Genomic DNA, 16,900 nt, shown 5'->3' on the forward strand with positions numbered 1-16,900 from the left:
GGACTGAATAGTCTGCTCCATACATTCCCCTCAGGATACTCAAGATCATATACTAGTATGATCAATGCCTATTTAGAAATGTCTTGAGTTTATACCCATTTAATAACCAGCCAAGTTTTTCCCTTCCAGGAATGCAGATTATTGGTATCCAAGAGAAACTCCAGTATGTATGAAGCTCCAGATGGTGAACAGAGGAGAGGCCTCACAGTGAGGTGGAAGAAGGAAGACACTCCTGCCAATTCAATGAACTTTCTGGGTCTCGATTTCTCCATTTGGAAATCAAGAATAGATACTATTACAAGGTTGTTGCAAGGATTTTCATAAACTATGCTCAACATGGTGCCAAGGGCATTAGTAACTGCTGAGCAAACAGCTGTCATTATCATCGTTTTAAGAATACTGTTGAAAAAGTAAACAGCAAATGCGCCTAGGTATCTAGTCCAAGGCCAGCGATCTCCCATTGGTCGGCGCTGGGCTGGCCAGAGCGCTGGACTGGGCCTCCGGAAGCCCCGCCCCTCCACTACCGCGTCAGGTCGCCCTGGCAACGCACTGCTTGGTCGCAGCCCGAGTGACGCGGTCGCCGGTCCCCGGAGCTCTTGGCCACACTCGGTATTGACCAGGGTAGCTTCGGCAGTGATGACGGACGACGACTCTGAGACTTCTGCCTCGGAGACACAGGCCCACGACGAGAGCGATCTGCCTGTTTTCCAGCTGTGCGGGATGGTGGAAGAGCTCAGGTACCCGCCCGCCGGATTCTGAGGGTGGTCCCTACTCAGCGTGTGGGCTCCGAGGTTGGTCCAGCACGGAGATACTCCAAGTCCACGCTGAACGCTGAGGAAACTGAGACCTTCCCCCACCCCCCCCACCAAAAATAAATAAATAAATAAAATAAAGGTGGGAAAGGCGCCTACCTTTGCTTTTTATTCCCGTGTCTCCACCTTCAGGGCACTAACAAGCCACTGATGGAGACAGAGATGCGAAGCCTAGAGGGTAATTGGTGAAGCTAGAGCTTCAGCCTGGTGGGTCTGCCTGGTGCCACGCTGTGTGCTTGGCCACTTCTCTATTGGGCGATGACAGCTTGGACCAGGTAAACTCTAAGTCCCTTTCCAGTTCTAAGATTCTATAATAAAATTAAGGTGGAAGCAGATAGAAGGGAGGCTATTGAGATACTTTTAGTGTGAAGCAAGATACCTAAGCCAGAGTATAAGCATAGAAGTGGACAGCAAAGAAGAGCTAACCAAATTTTCTATATTTTTAGCAGTCTGTTTTAATATCTACTATAGCAAGTAAATTGGATGTCAAGATTCTCTGAGGTAATTGAGGTTAGTTGTACAACTGACTGGTTTCACATAGAACATCCTGGCCTGGCAGCTGAATAGCTGTTACTGCAAAATGTTTATAAATAGTTTAGTTCAGAATTGAAGTATTATTACTAAAATAGCTACAATTTTGAGTGCTTATTATGTACCAAGTATTTTGCACATATGACCTAATATAATGACAAAATAACCCTAGTAAGTTAGTGAGGAAACAGACACAGAAGTTAAGTCACTTTCGTACAGTCACACAGCCAGTCAGTGGTAGAGCTAAGATTAAGACTTAGATCACACTATTATATATAAACTTCATAACTAATAAGAAGCTACTGTATAGCACAGAGAAATCTATTCAATGCTCTGTAATGACCTATATGAGAATAGAATAAAAAAGAACGGATATATGTATATGTGAAACTGACTTTGCTGTAAGCAGAAACTAACACAACTTTGTAAATCAACTGTATTCCAATAAAAAATTAATTAAAACAAAGACTCTGGTGCAACTCCACAGCCTACACTGGGAACATGACATCTGCTGAAAAAGAAAGATGCTTTGATGTATCAGGCTTTTCTGTTGAATCTTTCCCACTAATATTAAAATTCAGCCAAACAGGATTTTCAGCACAGTAAACAGATGTTCAGCTCAATAACATATGAAAATATCAAAGCTGTTCTCTCTCTTATATATACATGTACATACATACATGTGTATTATATTGTTGCTGTTCAGTCGATAAGTTGTGTCCGACTTCTTTTGTGACCCCATGGAACAGAAGGAGCCTGGCGGGCTATAGTCCATGAGTGCATACTAAGTCGCTTCAGTCGTGTCCGACTCTTTGTGACCCTACAGTCCATAGGGAATTTCCCAGGCAAGACTACTAGAGAGAGTTGCCATTCCCTTCCCCAGAGGATCTTCTCCACCCAGGAATTGAACTCGCATTTCCTGCACTGGCATATGGGTTCTTTACCACTGATGTATTACATGAAAGTGAAAGTTGCTCAGTCATGTCCAACTCCTTGCGACCCCATGGATGATATAGACCCCATAGACTATATTCTCCAGGCCAGAATACTGGAGTGGGTAGCCTTTTCCTTCTCCAGGGCATCTTCCCAACCCAGGGATCGAACCCAGGTCTCCCACATTGCAGGCAAATTCTTTACCAGCTGAGCCATTAGGGAAACCCTATACACTCATATGTAACATATGGGTATGTTATATAAGTTGAAAGGGTCACAATCTTGGCATATACAGGATAAACTAGGTTTGTCATCTCTAATGTTTAAAAACCATCTGTTCAAAGCTTTCCCACCTTTTATGGTAGACATCTAGTGAATACTTCATCCATTGAGTGACTGGAAATAAAAGAACTGAGAAATACAAACCAAAGTAAACCTCTAAAGATTGTGGATGTGTGTAACTTCAAGAATTCTGTAGTGGACTTCCCTGGTGGTCCAGTGGTTAAGAATATGCCTGCCAATGCAGGGGACACAGTTTTGATCCCTGGTCTGGGAAGATTCTGCATGCCACGGAGCAATTAAGCCATGTGCCACAACTACTGAGCCTGTGCTCAAGAGCCCAAGAGCCACAACTACTGAAGTCTGTGCGCCTAGAGCCTGTGCTTTGCAACAGGAGAAGCCACCGCAGTGAGAAGCCCAGGCACAACTGGAGAGAAGCCTCTTGCTGCAACTAGGGAAAGCCTGTTTGCAGCAACAAAGACCCAGTGCAACCAAGAATAAATAAAATTTTAAGATAAAAAATCCAGTATTAATTCAGAAGGAATTTCACAGATGGGTTAGAAGATATTTGAGGATGAAACTTGTACCAATTTTCAGTATATAAGCCTATCTCATTTTATTGCATTTTGCTTTATTGTACCTTGCAGACATTGTGGTTTTTACAAAACAAAGGTTTGTGGCAACTCTGCATTGAACAAGAATATTGATGCCATTTTTTTCCAACAATATTTGCTCATTTTGTGTCTCTGTCACATTTCCGTGATTTTTGAACTATTTCAAGCTTTTTCTTTATATTATTATATTTGTTATGGTGATTTGTGGTCACTGGTTTTTGATGCTACTATTGCAAAGATTATGACCTGCTGAAGGCTCAGATGATGGTTAGTGTTTTTTAGCAATAAAGCATTGTTAATTAAAGTATGTACTTTTTTAGACATAATGGCATGCACACTTAGTAGACTACATAATAATGTAAACATAATTCTAATGCACCAAAAAAACAAAAAATTCATGTGCCTCACTTTATTGCACTATTTGCTTGATCGAAGTTGTTTGGAACTGAATCCATTATATCCCCAATGTGTGCCTGTAATCCTAGTGCTCTGAACTTTATGGCTCATTAGATGTATATTAAAAAAGTATATAGAATACATAAATAGCATTTACTGTGTGCCAGGCACTGTCCCAAAGTCTTTGCTTTCCTTATCACAACCCTCAGAGATAGGTGCTATTATTCCCATTTTACAGAGGAAAGCGAGACACCAAAAGGCTAAGTATCTTACAAGGTCATACAAAGCTAGTAAGTGTTAAATACTAGGTACTTGGGATTTAAACTCCTTTTGGTGGAACTTGCTCAAGGGCACCCTCTGTTTTGCAGCTATGGAAACTCTGCTCTCAAAACTGAGACAGAGATGTTTGAAAAATATTATAATAAACTGGAGCCCAGGGACCAGCGACCTCCACGATTATCAGAAGTCAAAATAACAGGAGCAGAAATTGCACAGGTATGCAAGGGAGATCTAAGAATTCTTTAAAGCTCTTTGCCCCTTTAGATGCACATACCATTTGTTATCTGCCTTTGCTGTGCCCTTCTTGGCCAAGTGGCATATGACTTTCCCCCTGTTCTAAGTTTGACTCTTTTCCTTCCAAGGTTTCTCTTTAGATTAGGAGTGACATGTATATACTACCATGTGTGAAATAGGTTGCCAGCAGGAATCTGCTTATATCACAGGGACTCAGCCCAGTGCTCTGTGGTGAACTGGAGGGGTGGGTGGAAAGGGTGAGAGGGAAGCCCGAGAGGGAGGGGATATATATATACACATAGCTGATTTACTTCATTGTACAGCAGAAATTAACACAACATTATAAACAATTATACTCCATTAAAAATAAAAAGGGAAGCTGACTCAAAAAACATAGTATTGGAGAGGGTCTACCTTTTGAGGATCAAACAATGCCATCTTCAGGTCCACACGTTTCCTGGGTCACCTGCTTCTGACCTTAGACTTCAATGCCCTGTTGTCGCTGTTCAATTAGTCATGTCTGACTCTCTGCGACCCCATGGAATGCAGCACGCCAGGCTTCCCTGTCCTTCACTATCTCCCAGAGTTTGCTCAAAATCATGTCTGTTGAGTTGATGATGCCATCCAACCATGTCAATGCCTAGGAAATCCAACATTTTTGTCTGTTTTTTGCTGAAAACAATGGCCTCCAGTGCATTTTCTCTTCTACATCCGGCTTGGGAAGCACTGAGCTCCAGGCTTTCCCTGACACTGATTTGATTGCTAGTCTATAGCAATTTACTATAGTTCAGGGTTTCCCCATGCTCAAGACACTTCCCCTTACTTATTTTCAGTTCACTGTCAAGCATAGACCTTTGAAATATTTGGCACAGTGCCTTAGGTTGACTTGTGAAATGAACATCACCTCGGGCCCAGTGTCCAGCATCATTTATCGTGGAGCTGGTTCACTCTGGCCATCATGCAGAGTGATTTCTAGCATGTTCGAGTGGTCCTTTTGATACCCACCTTGGGTTGCTTTCTTACCAGTTCCTCCTACTTGACAATGGCTTTGTACTGCTTATGTTACAGTTACGAAGCAGGCGTAAATCCAAGTCCCGCATGGGCATGGAACGTGTGATGGGCCTCAGTGTGGACCAAAAATTCGAACTTGTGCAAAAGGAGCTGGAAGACACAAAGGATGAGATCAGGCACATGAGAGCGAACGCTGAGCGCGACCTACAGCATCACGAGGTAGGCCTTCCAGTGGGCCATCCTCCTTGGGCTCCCTGCTTCTGCCTCGGCAAGAAGTATCTTTAGTACGTTCATATGATTGTTGGTGCTTTGAGAGAAACCCGACTTGGATAAAATAAACTGAGGACCTACCTTTAAGGAACTTACCACTTGCTTGAGGGGATATCCAATTTTAAACTTTTTGGTCTTCCCTGGTATTCCAGTGGTTAAGAATCTTCTTTCTGATGCAGGGGACACAGGTTTGACTCCTAGTCTGGGAAGATTCCATGGGCCACAGGGCAGCTAAGCCCCTGTGTCACAACTACTGAAGTCCTAGGGCCCCAGAGCCTGTGCTCCAAGAGAAGCCAGAGAGAAGCCTCTGCTCGTGGCAACTAGGGAGAGCCCTCATGTAGCAACAAAGATCCAGCACAACTAAAAATAAATAAAATCAAAAAAATTTTTAAACTCTTTAAATGAAAAATTTCAAAATACACAAATGTAGAGAAGCTAGCACAGTGAGCCCTTATTCACTCAATATCCACACATAGCAGTCATCAACATGTGGCTGCTCTTGTTCCCTCCGTATCCCTACCAACTTCCCACTCATAATTGGCCACTGGGCTATTATGAAGGGAATCTTACAGATACTGTTTATCTGTAGATATTTCAATATGTGTCTCTAAGATATGGATTCTTTAAAAAAACCCCATAATCAATAACTATCAGTTCAATTCAGTTCAGTTGCCCAGTCGTGTCTGACTCTTTGCGACCCCATGAACCACAGCACTCCAGGCCTCCCTGTCCATCACCAACTCCCGGAGTCTACCCAAACTCATATCCATTGAGTCAGTGATGCCATTCAACCATAAATGTTCTTAAAAATTCAAAATAATTCCTTAATGATATATGGGGCTTGAGGTTTAAGTCAGTGAGTTGGGTGAAAAATCCCTTGTCACCCTCCATGGGCTACATCCATGACCATAGTTCACGCCATATGGGAGACCAAGGTGGTCAGTTTTCCAACAGGGAAGAAACATCACTGTTCATTTGATTGCCAATAGGATGAAGTTGCTGGCTTGCATTTGATAGCCATCTTGTATGAAAAAAATAGATGTTTCTATTCTATTTCTAAATTTTTTCCATTTCTAATGGAGGCATCATATTCATTTCCTCAAAAGGCACAGATAGTGAACTCATGTCTCCATTGATATAACCATCTCTATGGCATAAACCTCTCCTGCCCTTTCCCCTCTCTCCTCCTTTCTCTTTCCCAACATGCTGCATTGAATTCTAACATGTTAAAGAGCTCAGGATGTGGTATCACTATCCTCACATGCTGGATTGTGTGATTAAACATCATGGTGTGGGTTAGAGTGGTCAGAGAAGACATATTGAGGAGGTAGGCCTGGACATAGGACTTGACATGTGAAGAATGACGGCACTTGTTTAAGGAATAGGAAAACAAGGGCCCCCTGAGTAAGGTGAATGACATGAACAAGGAAGTGGAGGTGGGAATGTTCACAGCAAGTTCATAACCCTGAGGAGGTTGGTGTGGTTAGAGAAGAAGGTGCTTTGGGGGCTGTATTAGGAAATCGGGTTAAGTAGGCAGAGGGGTTTCTCTCTGATGTCTTAGAAAGCAGGACCCCAGTGAGGATAACTGAGCAGGAGAGTGATATATCAGTTCATTCCAGTCGCTCAGTCATGTCTGACTCTTTGTGACCCCATGGACTGCAGCAAGCCAGGTTTCCTGTCCATCAACAACTACCAGAGCTTACTCAAACTCACGTCCATCGCGTCGGTGACACCATCCAGCCATCTCATCCTCTGTCATCCCCTTCTCCTTTCGCCTTCAATCTTTCCCAGGATTAGGCTCTTTTCCACTAAGTCAGTTCTTCACATCAGGTGGCCAAAGTATTGGAATTTCAGCTTCAACGTCAGTCTTTCCAATGAATATTCAGGACTGATTTCCTTTAGGATTGCCTGGTTAGATCTCCTTGCAGTCTAAGGAATTCTCAAGAGTCTTCTCCAACACCACAGTTCAAAAGCATCAATTCTTCAGTCCTCAGCTTTCTTTATAGTCCAACTCTCACATCCATACTTGACTACTGGAAAAACCATACCTTTGACTAGACGGACCTTTGTTGGCAAAGTAATGTCTCTGTTTTTTATACGCTGTCTAGGGTGGTCATAACTTTTCTTCCAAGGAGTAAGCATCTTTTAATTTCTGGCTGCAGTCACCATCTGCAGTGATTTTGGAGCCCCCCAAAATAAAGTCTGCTACTGTTTCCACTGTTTCCCCACCTATTTGCCATGAAGTGATGGGACCGGATGCCATGATCTTAGTTTTCTGAATGTTGAGCTTTAAGCCAACTTTTTCACTCTCCTCTTTCACTTTCATCAAGAGGCTTTTTAGTTCTTCTTCACTTTCTGCCCCAAGGAAGGTGTCATCTACATATCTGAGGTTATTGATATTTCTCCCAGCAATCTTGATTCTAGCCTGTGCTTCATCCAGTCCAACATTTCTCATGATGTACTCTGCATATAAGTTAAATAATCAGGGTGACAATATACAGACTTGACATACTCTTTCCTGATTTGGGACCAGTCTGTTGTTCCATGTCCAGTTCTAAGTGTTGCTTCCTGACCTACATACAGATTTCTCAGGAGGCAGGTCAGGTGGTCTGGTATTGCCATCTCTTTCAGAATTTTCCAGTTTATTCTGATCCACACAGTCAAAGGCTTTGGCATAGTCAATAAAGCAGAAGTAGATGTTTTTCTGGAACTCTCTTGCTTTTTCAGTGATCCAGCGGATGTTGGCAATTTGATCTCTGGTTCCTCTGCCTTTTCTAAATCCAGCTTGAACATCTGGAAGTTCGTGGTTCATGTCCTGTTGAAGCTTGCCTTGGAGAATTTTGAGCATTACTTTACTAGTGTGTGAGATGAGTGCAATTATGCAGTAGTTTGAGCATTCTTTGGCATTGCCTTTCTTTGGGATTGGAATGAAAACTGACCTTTTCCAATCTTGTGACCGCTGCTGAGTTTTCCAAATTTGCTGGCATATTGAGTGCAGAACTTTCACAGCATCATCTTATAGGATTTGAAATAGCTCAACTGAAATTCCATCACCTCCATTAGCTTTGTTTGTAGTAATGCTTCCTAAGGCCCACTTGATTTCGCATTCCAGGATGTCTGTCTCTAGGTGAGTGAGCACATCATCGTGGTTATCTGGGTCATGAAGATCTTTTTTGTACAGTTCTTCTGTGTATTCTTGCCACCTCTTCTTAATATCTTCTGCTTCTGTTAGGTCCATACCGTTTCTGTCCTTTATTGAGCCCATCTTTTCATGAAATATTCCCTTGATATCTCTGATTCTCTTGAAGAGATCTCTATTTTTTACCATTCTATTATTTTCCTCTATTTCTTTGCATTGATCACGGAGGAAGGCTTTCTTATCTCTTCTTGCTATTCTTTGGAACTCTGCATTCAAATGGGTATATCTTTCCTTTTCTCCTTTGCCTTTTGCTTCTGTTCTTTTCTCAGCTATTTGTAAGGCCTCCTCAGACAATCATTTTGCCTTTTTGCATTTCTTTTTTTTGGGGATGGTCTTGATCACTGCCTCCTATACAATATCACAAACCCCATCCATAGTTCTTCAGACACTTAGATCTGTCTATCAGATCTAATCCCTTGAATCTAGTCACTTTTACTGTATAGTCGTAAGGGATTTGTTTTAGGTCATATCTGAATGGTTTAGTGGCTTTCCCTACTTTCTTCAATTTAAGTCTGAATTTGGCAATAAGGAGTTCCTGATCTGAGCTGCAGTCAGCTCCTGGTCTTGTTTTTGCTGACTGTATAGAGCTTTTCCATCTTTGGCTCCAAAGAATACGATCAATTCGATTTCAGAATTGACCATCTGGTGATGTCCATGTGTTGAGTCTTCTCTTGTGTTGTTGGAAGAGGGTGTTTGCTATGACCAGTGCATTCTCTTGGCAAAACTCTGTTAGCCTTTGTCCTGCTTCATTCTGTACTCCAAGGCCAAATTTGCCTGTTACTCCATATATCTCTTGACTTCCTACTTTTGCATTCCAGTAATGTATAGAAAGTAGCATTTAAGGTGGATGGATATCCTGGCCTGTGAAGTTGATACAGAGGGAGGAGGCTATGGCTAGATGCTGGCCAGCGAAGGAAGATGCTTTTGTTCCTTGGAGCCCAGTGAAAGAGCCTGAACAAAGATGATTTGTTCTGTGACTACTCATTTTATTCTTTTTTTTTTTCATTTTATTCTTTAAAATAATGTATGTATGTGTGTTTGCATTTTTTAAGTTAAAGACAATCTCTGTTGTAGCAAAATTTAAAATGCAGGTAAGCTGAAAGAGAAACATTTGAAAACATCCACCTAGAGGTAATTACTGTTGGTTCCTATATTTATCTCCTAGAGTTTAGATTTCCTATGTATGTATGAATGTCTTTATAAAAAGGTATCATATTATTTTGTGAACTGTATTTTTCACTTAATAATGTCTTTCTGTATCAATTTATAGATTTGTTATAACATTTTTTTTCAAATTATAAAAGTATATAGTAAGAGTACTTCTCTGCCTCCCTCCTAGTCCATCTTTCCAGATACAGCTGTGGTTATTGTTTTGGCATATAACCTTCCATAAATATATATATATATATATATATATATGAGATATATAAAATATATAAAATATATATGATATAAATATATATATGATATATACATATATCATATATATATAAAAAATATATATGATATATACATGTGTGTGTGACATATACACATATATATGATATGGTGATATATGATAGATATTAGTGTTATAATTTTAATGATCAATAACATTTCAGATATGGAAATACATATTTCTGGAGACACTTGTGGCCCTTTTTTGTTTGTTCTTGCCCTTATATATATAGATACTGTAACTTTTTTGAGGCATGCTTTTTAATAACAATGTTCATATGGTCCCATTTGTATCTTCAGGATATCTTTCTAAGACTAAGAAGAAACGTTAGGCATTGGGACCCCAAATAGGCCTGAGACCTTAGGTTTCCTTAGATGGAAATCTCCTTGAAAAGTTTTGAAAACTGTCTTCTCTTTGCACTGACTCCCCTAGGCCATCATCGAGGAAGCTGAAATTCGATGGACCGAAGTTCAGAGAGAAGTGCATGAGTTTGAAAAAGATATTCTAAAGACCATATCCAAGAAGAAAGGGAGTATTTTGGCCACTCAGAAAGTGATGAAGTACATTGAGGACATGAATCGCCGGAGGGTGAGTTGGCAAGGTGGTTAGAGCTTAGAGAGGGGAATACTTTCATAGAACGATGACACAGAAGTGGTCCACGTGAGGCTGCCCCACTCCATTTTTTCCACCATAACTGTCGCCCACATATGAACATTTTTTTGTGTTCCTCAAAGCTTGTGTGTCTTAAAATGCAAGTTTATCAAAGCCAAAATCAAACAGACAGAATGGATATTCATAGTTAGATCAGCTTCTTCCTTTTAATTTTCTTGTTTGTCTCAAGATCAGCAGTTTTCTTGAGAAAAGTGTGAGCCTGTTTAGTCAGGTGACTACGTAGTGTAGGACAAGTAAACCTTAATTTCTTTGAGTTCCATTAGTGTAAGAATGAGACGAAATATTCCTTTATTTTCAAAGATTTTGTAGCGTATCAAGCTTTGGATCCTGCAGATAGGTAGTGGTACTAACCCTAACATGTTATATGTAATAAAAAGTTATGTAAATTACCAAGAGGATAATAGATCAAGGAATCATAAGATCATTTTGTCAGGAAAGGCCCCTATATCCAACAATATACTCAAGTTATCTTGAATTTAAAACTAATAGAAAATTTGTATAGAGCAGACCCAGTTTCCTCTGCTGCTTGCTCACGAGCAAGGATAACGTAGCAACACCAGCTTGAGTAGACATCAAAGAGTTAAAAATAAGTGACTGTATGTTAGGGTTCAAAGTTTAGTTTTGCATTCGCAGACCTGCCGATAGGGAAGAAGAAGGACAATGGATTAAACTTTGCTTTTATTTTTTAGGATAATATGAAGGATAAATTACGTTTGAAAAATGTTTCGCTCAAAGTCCAAAGGAAAAAGTTGCTTTTACAATTGAGGCAGGTATGTGGATTTGTCTTTCTTTCTTTCTTTTTTTTTTAAGGTTACTGTAGTGGGTAGAACAACATCCTCCCAAAGATGTCCATGTCCCCAAATTCCAAAGATGTCCATGTCCCAATTCCTGGAGTCTGTGACTATGTTACTTTACGTGGCATAAAGATTATTCAGGTGTGATGAAATCAAGGATGTTGAGATGGGGAGAATATCTTGGAGTATCTGAGTGGGTCCAATGTAATCACAAGAGTCCTTAGGAGAGGGAGGCAGGAGAGTGAGAGACAGAGAAGATGTGGGAATAGAAGCAGAGATCAGAGTGAAGGAAGGGATTGTGAATGAAGGATGCAGACTGCCTGTAGAAGCTGGTAATGGCAAGGAAACAGATTCACCTCTAGAGCCTCCAGAAGGGATGCCACCCTGCCAACTCCTTGGTTTTAATCCAAAGAACTGTTTCGGACTTCTGACCTCATGAGCTGTAAGTGTAATGAGCTCATAAGTGTAATACACTTCTGTTGTTTTAAACCCCTGCATTTGTGGTCATTTGTTACGGTAGCAATAGGAAACTAATACAGTTTCCATGCTGATAAATCTGTAATGGAGCTGGCTTGAATTTAAAAAACCTTCATGGGGCTTCCCTGGTGGCTCAGTGGTAAAGAATCCATCTGCCAGTGCAAGAGACACAGGTTCGATCCCTGGTCCTGTAACTAAGCTTCCATATGCTGCAAAACAACTAAGTCACAGCTATTAAGCCTGTGCTCTAGAGCCCGGGAACCACAGCTGCTGAGCCCAGGCGCCAAAACTACTGAAGCCCGTGTGCAAGCCCACACTCCACAATAAGAGAAGCTTCTGCAATGAGAAGCCCTCAAACTGCGACTAGAGAGTAGCCCCTGCTCGCCTCAACTAGAGAAAAGCCCCACAACAAAGACCCAGCACAGCCAAAAATAAGTAAAGAAAATTATATATTGAAAAAACCCCTCATGACATACTTGTTGACCCTTTTGGGGAGTGTGATTTTGCTGAGTCTTTGAACAGCTGATCCAAAAGGCTCCTGATTAAAGGCAGACACGGCACAGGGCCTCTCGAATGTGGTTACATGGTTCCCCCCTCTCTGGGCTCAGAATTTCTGTCATTAACTCCAATGCAGGCACTGATGGCGTGTGCATCAGAGGTGGCTGCTGACAGTGACAGAGTCAGGCAGGAGAATTAATGTCTGGGGCCTGTGGGTTGATTGACTTGGGATCCCAGAGGTTCAACAGGTTGGGGGCAACTTTAACACGTGAGGTAACTAAGGACAAATGAGAAATCCTTCACTCTGATTCTCCCCAAATACCTGCACAGGTCCTGGGTGGCTTAGTCATGGAGCAGCTGATACATTCAGTTCAGCTGGGGGCCATGCTGTGGCCTACGGTGCACTCCACAATGCCCACCCCCAAAGGGGTGGTCTCTCTGCCCTCTGTTCTGATGTTCTGAGTAACCCCACCTGCAGCATCGTGTCTCACGGAGAGCTCCACAATTGGAGGAATCCGCAAACTAGAGTCACATAGGAGAGGTAACCGAGAACACATCAGGGGACCTGGGACTCATGGGGCCAAGGAGCAGGCGCCCACGAGGGCTGTAGCTGCTGCCTCCACGTGCTCTGGCTGCTGCGGGAAAGGAACACACCGCTTGGGGGTTCCCTAGGGTGGAGCCAGGGTGGAGATGTCAGCGAAGGAGAGCTGAGCTCAGCAGAAGAAAGAACATGGCCCCAGCACGTTTTCAAGAATGTGCCTCCTGATACCGAGTTCCTGGTTCTCTGGGCTTCCTGCAAGCTCAGGCATCCAGAAGCATGAGAGGGGACGCAGTTGGCTGACCTTAAACCTAAAAGCCATTGCTACCCAGAGATGACACCACTGGGGTCCTGTCCTCACAGGCTCACAGGGAGAGGTGATGGTGAGAAAAGGTGTAGATGAGTAACTGCTAGACGGAGACCACAGAAGCCACGACCAGGAGCCACAGAATCCAGAGATGGAGTGCAGGGAGGGGTTGCCTTCTGGTGTGGAAGATGGAAACAGCTTGAGCTGGAGGATGGGTTAAGTCAGGGCTTAAGAAAATTGTTGTGTTATCCCGGGGGAAGGGAAGAAGATGTCTTTTAGGAGGTATACAGCTTGAACAGCAAGTGGGTGTGGGGACCAGTTCCAAGTTTGGCTTTTGTGACCACAGACGTGAGGATGCCGTAGAGCTCGTGGGACAGGTAAGTGGGGTGAAGGTTAGGGAGGCAACCCAACGCACTGATGCAGCCCGAGTGCAGAAACATCATGTGATCAAAGGAAAGGCATTTATGAGCTGCTTATTCTGAGTTTTTCAGGTTAGAAACAACTTATAATGGCCTCTTCCTTCACAGTCCTGTTTAGGCATCACCTCCTCGGGGAAGCCTCCCCTGACCCCACCTTCCATACCCTCCTGGCCTGACTGAGGGGCTGCTGTTTGCCTGCTGCCCCTGTGTGTCCCACGACACCACGCTGTGACCTGCCTGTGAACTGTCATTGAGCATGGGAGTATTGTATTTACTTAGATCTGTATCCCTAGGGCCTAACACCATGCCTGGCAACAAGCAGATTCCCCAGTCCAAGTTTGTAGAATGACTGAATGATGACTGACTTCCAAAAGCTCACCTGAAATTGAATGTATGGCTATACAGAAGTCACAACCTCACATCATTTCTTTTTCATTTTTGGCCATGTTCTATTCTTTATTATTATTTTTTACTGGTGTATAATTGCTTTACATGGTTATGTTTGTTTCTGCTGTACAATGAAGTGAATGAGCTATACGTACACACACATCCCTCGGCCCCCCTCACCCCGTCCCACCCCTCTGGGTCATCACGGAGCGCCGAGCTGAGCCCCCTGAGCTGTACTGGAGTTTCCCACTGGCTATCTGTTTTACACATGGTAACATACACATTGTCGCTCCCAGTCTCCCAGCTCATCCCTTCCTCCACTGTGTCCCCAAGTCCATTCTCTATGTCTGCATCTCTATTCCTGCCCTGCAAATAGGTTCCTCTGTGTCAGTTTTTTAAGATTTCACACTTACACGTTAATATATATTTGTTTTTGTCTTTCTGACTTGTGTCACTCTTCTTTCTGAGCTGTAGAAAGAAGAGGTAGGCGAGGCCCTCCACGACGTTGACTTCCAGCAGCTGAAGATCGAGAATGCTCAGTTTTTAGAGACGATTGAAGCAAGGAATCAAGAGCTGATCCAGATGAAGCTGGCATCTGGAAACACCCTGCAGATCCTTAACACGTACAAAGTAAGGTCCAAGCTCATGCCCCGGTGCTTGGGGTTTCCCGTGCCACAGCGAGGTTCTGGGACATCACTGTGGCTTCACTGAGAGCCTAGACATCCCCCATTGCTCTCTGATTTCTCCCAACAAAGCCATATCTCCTAAAATCCCCTAAATGTCTCTATAACCCTGACTATGTGTTAAAACCAGTTGAGGAGCCTTTTTTTTTTTTTTTTTAAATAGACACTCTAGTTCAACCCTGACCAATTGAATTAGGAGGTGAGAGCCATACATTTTTTTAATTCCCCAGATGATTTTTATGCACTGTGAGTTTTAAGAACCAGCCACAATTAGGGCTCTATTTAATTTAGTCTGTAATAAGCACTTCCCTGGTGGCTCAGTAGTAAAGAACCTGCCTGCCAATGCTGGAGACTTTGGCTCGATCCCTGTCTTAACAGGGAAGATGCCCTGGAGAAGGAAATGGCAAACCACTCCAGTATTCTTGCCTGGGAAATCCCATGGACAGAGGAGCCTGGTGGGCTACAGTCCATGGAATTGTAAGAGAGTCAGACACAACTGAGCAACTAAACAACAATAAGCACTTCCCTGCTTAAAACTCTGCAAAGGAAATCATCTTAGCTATAAATAAAAAAAATCTACTAAATAATTCCTTACCTACACAGAACTGTTTTTGGCGAGAAAGAGGCAATATTGATAATTAAGCAGGGATTATGGGCATGAGCATGGCCTGTCCCCGGCAGACCAGGCAGTCTGGTCACTCTGCTGGCAACTGTCTGATGCAGTGGCACATATACTCTGCCTACTGGCCTAGGAGACAAGGGTGCTTTTTACAGAGGAATATTTGCAACTGATTTTGATAGAGGACACTCCCTTTGACACCCAGTTAAGTAAAATTGATTTCTCCCCTAGAAATTTCATTCTTCTCATTTGTAGACCAGTATCCCAAAATATTATACTTAATTATTTAATTTTGAATTTTATCAATAAAACAATTGTGGCAGTTTGTTTTTTTCTCTTATTAATATAGTTTATATGTAAATTTTTTTTCATTTATTTTTATTAGTTGGAGGCTAATTACTTTACAATATTGTAGTGGTTTTTGCCATACATTGACATGAATCAGCCATGGATTTACATGTGTTCCCCATCCCGATCCCCGCTCCTGCCTCCCTCCCCATCCCATCCCTCTGGGTCTTCCCAGTGCACCAGCCCTGAGCACTTGTCTCATGTATCCAACCTGGGCTGGTGATCTGTTTCACCCTTGATATTGCTATTCTCTCAGAACATCCCACCCTCGCCTTCTCCCACAGAGTCCAAAAGTCTGTTCTGTACATCTGTGTCTCTTTTTCTGTTTTGCATATAGGGTTATTGTTACCATCTTTCTAAATTCCATTTATATGTGTTAGTATACTGTATTGGTCTTTATCTTTCTGGCTTACTTCACTCTGTATAATGGGCTCCAGTTTCATCCATCTCATTAGAACTGATTCAAATGAATTCTTTTTAATGGCTGAGTAATATTCCATTGTGTATATGTACCATAGCTTCCTTATCCATTCGTCTGCTGATGGGCATCTAGGTTGCTTCCATGTCCTGGCTATTATAAACAGTGCTGCGATGAACAATGGGGTGCACGTGTCTCTTTCAGATCTGGTTTCCTCGGTGTGTATGCCCAGAAGTGGGATTGCTGGGTCATATGGCAGTTCTATTTCCAGTTTTTTAAGGAAAAATATGGAACGGTTCACAAATTTGTGTGTCATCCTTGCGCAGGGGCCATGCTAATCTTCTCTGTATCATTCCAATTTTAGTATATGTGCTGCCGAAGCAAGCACTCTTGTTAATATAGTTATACAATATCCTCAATTTTGCCTCTTGGCCTGCAAAACTTGAAATATTTCCCATCTAACCTTTTACAGAACAAAGTTGCTGACTCTTGGCCTAGTGCCTCGGTGGCCACAGCAACGATGGACTTAGGTAGCTCACAAGTAAACTTCATTTGGCCCACACGGTATCATTTAAAATTGTGAATTCGAATGTGTTTATATTAGGCTTATGTTTGCTCAACGTTTTCCTTTTACAAATAAAAAACCTGAGGCTTAAAGAGTGAGAGTAATTGCCGGACTCAAGCCACATGCTGTGACGGAGCTGGGGCTCCTAGTCTGGTGTGTATCCCACTGCTTTCCTCTGG

At 42.4% G+C, this 16,900-nt stretch overlaps 1 protein-coding gene and 1 non-coding gene across 3 annotated transcripts in view; one reads left to right on the forward strand and one right to left on the reverse strand.

The window, feature by feature from the left end:
• The first annotated feature begins 594 nt into the window (after window positions 1–594).
• The window catches only part of CFAP263 (cilia and flagella associated protein 263), a 31,136-nt gene continuing 14,830 nt past the window's right edge, over window positions 595–16,900 (forward strand). The window contains exons 1-6 of one of the 2 annotated variants that reach the window (XM_065920513.1): window positions 595–737; window positions 3,934–4,060; window positions 5,147–5,308; window positions 10,429–10,584; window positions 11,358–11,438; window positions 14,563–14,718. In XM_065920513.1, coding sequence (XP_065776585.1) covers window positions 637–737; window positions 3,934–4,060; window positions 5,147–5,308; window positions 10,429–10,584; window positions 11,358–11,438; window positions 14,563–14,718 — 783 coding nt within the window. In that variant the 5' untranslated portion in view covers window positions 595–636. Of the gene's footprint in view, window positions 792–3,933; window positions 4,061–5,146; window positions 5,309–10,428; window positions 10,585–11,357; window positions 11,439–14,562; window positions 14,719–16,900 lie in introns of both variants that reach the window. The other variant, XM_065920514.1, reaches the window with a different exon arrangement.
• LOC136162008 (U6 spliceosomal RNA) lies at window positions 16,438–16,544 on the reverse strand. The gene has a single exon (XR_010661860.1). It is a non-coding gene; the product is annotated as a U6 spliceosomal RNA (small nuclear RNA).

This window comes from Muntiacus reevesi, chromosome 2, assembly GCF_963930625.1.
Source record: "Muntiacus reevesi chromosome 2, mMunRee1.1, whole genome shotgun sequence".
Taxonomy (NCBI): Eukaryota; Metazoa; Chordata; class Mammalia; order Artiodactyla; family Cervidae; genus Muntiacus; species Muntiacus reevesi.